The sequence below is a fragment of the Abrus precatorius genome, unplaced genomic scaffold, assembly GCF_003935025.1.
Source record: "Abrus precatorius isolate BTA unplaced genomic scaffold, Abrus_2018 Scaffold11, whole genome shotgun sequence".
Lineage (NCBI taxonomy): Eukaryota > Viridiplantae > Streptophyta > Magnoliopsida > Fabales > Fabaceae > Abrus > Abrus precatorius.
The window spans coordinates 14,131,269-14,137,081 of record NW_020874303.1 but is presented as its reverse complement, the minus strand read 5'-3'; the positions used below and the strand labels follow the sequence as shown (position 1 = coordinate 14,137,081).

Here is a 5,813-nt window from a genome sequence, read left to right as displayed (position 1 = left end):
ATGTTGCATTATTTAAAATAATGTCAATAAAAGAAATAAAAATATTTATTATTAAAGAAGATAAATAAATATATAAATACAAAAAATATTGTATAAAAAAATATTTCATAATCTTTCTTACTGTAATTATATTTAATATAATAAATTTTTTTTACCATATTAATATATTTTTATATTTAAATTATATATTTTATATTTTAAAATAAATTAATTTAATAAAAATAAAACAAATCCGTGCAACACACTGATATATTTACTAGTATAATATTATTACTTTGTATCCAACATTTATGATTTTTTTACATAACATTTTTACTATTATGAAGCATTTAAAGCAACATTTCATAATAAATAAATGCTAATAATAAATTACAACTCTTCATAAAAAAAATACATATTACAACTGGGCGTCACAAAATAGTAAATAAATGCTCAAATTAGTTTGAATTTATAAGGGAAAAAAGACAAAGGAAAGTAAGGGAACGTTATATGGAAAGAATGGAATCCTACGTCATTTGCCACTTGTTGTGCATGCAAACACAAAGGGACGAAAAACAACTCAGAAAACGTCACTGTTCACACCATATTCACTTAGAAGCCAGCTTTGATTTCCGTTTCTTTACAAAACTTTCTTTGCTGTTGTTTATCTTTTTCTTCTTCTTTCACACCATTTCTTAAAATGCCAAAAAGATGCTTATTGAATAAAGTGCATAGTTATAACTCAAAGAACATCAAAAAGCAATGTTCTAAGTGATGATAATGTGGAGGCGTTAACTCCAAGAGAGCCATTAGCACTATAAATTATGACCAAAGCAAATGGCCATAGTCACATATTGAAACTTTAGATTCACTGCTGAGAGAGAAAGCAAAGCTCAATTCAGCACTCCAATGGCTACCCTTATTGCTTATAACCAATCTTCTCCCGTTCAAGATGCTGAGGCTCTTCGACAGGCTTTCAAAGGTTCTACACATTTATGCAATTTAAATTTATCTGCTTTATATTTTATACTTTTCAGATAATATTGTACAACCTTGAACATGTTTTTAATTTTCGTGAATACCACAAAATTTATTTATTTTTTTATTGATTTTGATCTTCAACATTTTTATTTTTTAAACATAGTTACTGTTCTTATTCTATGAAAACGTGACATTTATTTAGCTATAATTATTTTGAAGTGGCAAGTGATATATGCATGTCAAGTTATTAACAAGTGATAATGACATTGTTTTTAAAATTGATAAAATTTGTTTTGAAAGATAAAATTAAATTTAATCATGTTATAAGAATTAAAAATATATTTAATCTTATTCTTAATTATTTTATAATTAATCTCAAAATTTGATTATAGACTTATCTTATACCTGCTGCATCATGTGATCAATTAATTGATTTTCGTGCTCCTTCTTAAGGAAATTTTTTTCATTTGTATTACATTGTTCTGGAAATATAATAACTGAACCATTTTCCACATTCTTGATATATTAAAAAATAATTTTAAATATTTTTTTAAAAAAAAATTAATTATTAAAAAAATTAAATACTTTATACTTTAAAAATAATAAATATATATTTTATTTAATAAATATTTTATAAAGTAAAAATTATATAAGGAAATATATAAAAAGGTATAGCAAAAGTTTTCCTCTTTTTTCGGGTCACGCTACAGCAAAACTCTATTCGGAACTATGTAGCACTGGCCCATTCTAATTGATATTTATGAATACTTAAACAAAATCTTTCTTTTTAAGCGAATTTCTTTAAAATGTGTACTTGTTATTGTTCCAAATTATATATTAATTTTAAAATATTATTTCATCATCTATTATTTTGAAAAAAATATTTTAAGTTTTTACTTTTTAGTATTTCTATTGAATAAAATAAAATAATAAAGGTATAATTTAACAAAATAAATTATATATTTTAAAAAAAATAAAAACATTTAATATCTTTTCTAATACTTGTACAAAAATTTCACAGGACTGATATTTCAAGACACAAATTGATCTTGACTAATTGTTGACATTAAAACATAAAAGTAGTAATATTTTTAAAAAAAAATAAAATATATATATATATATATATATATAATAAGGACACATTTTTAAATGTATTAATTTTTAAATTTTTTATTTTTAATATTATATTAAAGTTATAAAAGTATGAAAAATATTTTTAAATTTTTTTATTATTAAATATTTAAATTTAATCTTACAACTGATATTGATACTATTTATTTATTTATTGTACCGTGATTATGCACTGTCAGATCGGAAATGTAAATGTGTCTGAAATATATTCTGTTCCCATTAAGTGAAAATATAAATGATATGGTTATTTAATACCTGTCCAAAAAATTCCAAGACAACTTATGTTTCCGAGACATTGGTATTCTTCATTACTCGTCGAATAATGCAAGAACAGATTTTTCAATTTTCAACTGACAAAAGCCCCAAACATTGCAGTGTGAACAAAATCTTTGTGCTTGACATTGTTGGGGTGGTTGATTGCCACTTCCAAGAGTTCATTTTTGCTTTTATTTAAACATTTTTGTTTAAAATAATCTTCTTATTAATTTGATTACGACAGAAAAAATATTTTATGCAAAAATAATTTAAATAAAAGGGACAATAAATATTTAGAAGTAGCAAAAAGACTATAGATTATTGTTTAAATAGAAATAGAATTGATAACGAAGCACCGTATTCAACTATGGCTACCCTTGTTGCTCTCAGGCACCATTCCCCAGTTGAGGATGCTCAAGTCCTCAGAGATGCTTTCAAAGGTTATATATATTATTTCACTAACCATTTCTTAAAAAAACAGTTTCAATTTATTTAACTGGGTTTTATGAATTTACTTTTGTTTTTTCCTTCTCTATCTTGAATATCCATTAACAAGGCCAGTCATAATTTATGAGCTCTAGTAATTTTAATGTATATTAATGTTGTGTTCTTATGACAATTGATGAGTGTGATGCATGATGTGTTGTACAAAGTAAATAAAATGTGCTTTAATTTTGCAGGTTGGGGGGCTGATAACAAGGCCATTATAGCAATACTGGGTCACAGAAATGTTCATCAGAGACAGGAAATAAGAAAAGCTTATGAGGAGATTTACCAAGAGGATCTCATCAAACGCCTGGAGTCTGAGATCTCTGGTGACTTTGAGGTACCAATTATTTTATTTCACACAGTAAATGGACAATATATCTTGATTATTTAGAATAATTACTTTTTTAACCTGTGCTAAGTTGCAGAAAATAAAAGTTTATATACAGTGAATTTTTATTAAAAATTATAACATTTAACAGTATCAATGCATTAAATTATATTAAATTCTATCATTTTTAATACAAATTTACTATATATAACTTGTTATATGTGCATGCATACAAATCAGAGAGCTGTTTACCGGTGGATGTTGGAGGCAGCAGAGCGTGATGCTGTTTTGGTGAATGTAGCAATAAGGAATGGCAACAGAGACTATCATGTGGTTGCAGAAATTGCTTGTGTCTTATCAGCTGAAGAGCTCTTCGCTGTTAGGCGTGCCTATCACAACCGCTACAAACGTTCCATGGAAGAAGATGTAGCTGCGAACACCACTGGCCAGCTTCGCCAGGCAAGTCTTTTTTATACAATGCATTTTTCCGTAAGTATAAGTACAACCAATTACAAGTTAACCATAGTGTTTATTATTATTTTATTTGAGAATTAGGTGAAATAAGGATATAATTGAAATCAGTGATTAGGATTATGTAAAACTTTTATTGAATAGATAAATGAAAACATGTTTTGTTTCAGAAGTGGATATGTTAGAAGAAACCGAAGGTAATAATAAAACCTGTTTTAAATTCATGCTGATGTTATTTTAATGGTTTGATTAGTTATATATAGACAGACACTATGATCATGTAGGAATTTGTCTTTTTATAGTGAGGGAATGAAGTCTATTAATGATGAGAAATTTGAGGAGTACTAATGGTGTGAGTTTGTGCTTGATTTTGAGCAGCTTTTGGTGGGATTGGTGAGCGCATTTAGGTATGAGGGTAATGAGATCAATGCAAAATTGGCTCAAACTGAAGCTAATATTCTTCATGAAGCTGTAAGGGAGAAAAAGGACAACTTTGAAGAGGTCATCAGGATCCTTACCACAAGAAGCAAGACTCAACTTGTGGCAACTTTCAACCGCTACAGAGATGAACATGGCATTTCCATCAGTAAGGTACCAAAGGAAGAGCTTTATTTTCAGTCCTTACAGTTTTTAAAAGTTTGGTTTTGGTCCCCTATTACAAGCAATCATTTGAATCCATGTCTAGTGACTGAATATGTATTTAAGTTGAATAATTATTCACTACCCGGTTGATCCAAAGTAATTAAAAATGTTTTTTTATTAACTGTTTTTGAATTATGTATACCCAACATCTCTACAGAAATTGTTGGATCATGCATCAGATGACTTCCACAAGGTGTTGCACACTGCCATTCGTTGCATCAATGACCATAAGAAGTACTATGAAAAGGTCAGGTTCTCTCACTTTCTTTCTGCAAGTTAGAAACAATATTTCTAGAAAAGACTAATGTTATTTGCATGCTAGAAATCATAACTTTCTAGAAAAGTACTATGAAAGCACCTGAATTTAATTGAGTTAGCCTAAACTTTAAATAAATGCATCACATATGCTAACTTTCACATCATGAATAATCAAATCCATCTTATTCTTCTATTGAAATTTGAACTAGAAACTAAAATTGAGTGTGTGTTTAACAATTTGATAAAATGTCCTCAATGAGACAATCATTAACATTTCTTATACAATGGTGCACCCTGAAATTATGTATATAGGTTCTGCGCAATGCACTAAAAAAGTTTGGAACTGATGAGGATGGAGTAAGCCGTGTGGTCGTTACAAGGGCTGAGAAGGATCTGAAGGACATCAAAGAGCTGTACTACAAGAGAAACAGTGTTCACCTTGAGGATGCAGTGTCCAAGGATACCTCAGGGGATTACAAGAAGTTCATCCTCACTCTGCTGGGGAAACAAGACTGAGGGCATAGTGGCATACCCAGTAATGGGTTTTGGTTATGTTGCTTTTTCTGTCATTTCATTTTGGTTAATTTCCCTTTAAGAGTCTGTTTATGAGAGTTGTGTCTCTAGTATCCTTTTTCTATGTGACAACTTGGAACTTCTATCCTATTTGAGGGGATTTATGCAGTTTTGTTTGGTTTATGTTGGTACTTGATGTGCTCTTATTTGAGGGTGCTGTTTCCTTTGGGTTATGCTGCTACTTGGTAATGGTATGCTTTTAATGGAAGATTTATTATCTAAGCTTATATTGACTTTTTGAGTGATTTGTTAGACTCTCATCATATCTCATTTAGTATTAATGTACGCGTCTTTTTTAAAAAAAAAATTAATTAGTTGATTAATTATTATAGTAAGATAAATTATTTTGATTAAAATATCTCTTTTAAAAGTTTTGAAGTGAGATGTTTTAATTTTTTTATTAAATGATATTTTGATTAATTAAAATATCTCTTTTAAATTAAATGATATTTGTGTTAGATTATTAAGTCTCATGAACATATAAGAAAGATAAAATTAATGTTTTTTGTTATTAAGTAGATTTTGATTTTATCCTCAATTTATTATTTTAAAAATAATTTAAATAAATTTCTGTTGTTAAAAAAAATTCCCCAGATGTTCGTTTTCTTCTTCTGCAATTCCAATCCTTAAAGTTTATCCCTATCAAATTTTACCACTATCCAAAGTAATTATAAATTTCATTTTTAAGCATCTATATAAGAGATAT

At 27.7% G+C, this 5,813-nt stretch overlaps 1 protein-coding gene across 1 annotated transcript; it reads left to right on the top strand.

Annotated features, from left to right (window-relative positions):
• Positions 1 to 888: 888 nt before the first annotated feature.
• On the top strand, positions 889 to 5,050 carry LOC113855420 (annexin-like protein RJ4). The gene is made up of 6 exons (XM_027487058.1): positions 889 to 961; positions 3,027 to 3,172; positions 3,404 to 3,622; positions 4,013 to 4,225; positions 4,434 to 4,523; positions 4,847 to 5,050. Exons 1-6 carry the CDS (start codon positions 889 to 891, stop codon positions 5,048 to 5,050), a joined length of 945 nt encoding a protein of 314 aa, XP_027342859.1.
• Positions 5,051 to 5,813: the final 763 nt, after the last annotated feature.

Bases quoted from the DNA above. Each gene is read 5' to 3' on its own strand.
- LOC113855420 (XM_027487058.1), top strand. From the start codon at position 889: ATGGCTACCCTTATTGCTTATAACCAATCTTCTCCCGTTCAAGATGCT. The intron at 4,226-4,433 runs GTACCAAAGGAA...ACATCTCTACAG, and splicing joins ATGGCATTTCCATCAGTAAG to AAATTGTTGGATCATGCATC. The intron at 4,524-4,846 runs GTCAGGTTCTCT...TTATGTATATAG, and splicing joins ATAAGAAGTACTATGAAAAG to GTTCTGCGCAATGCACTAAA.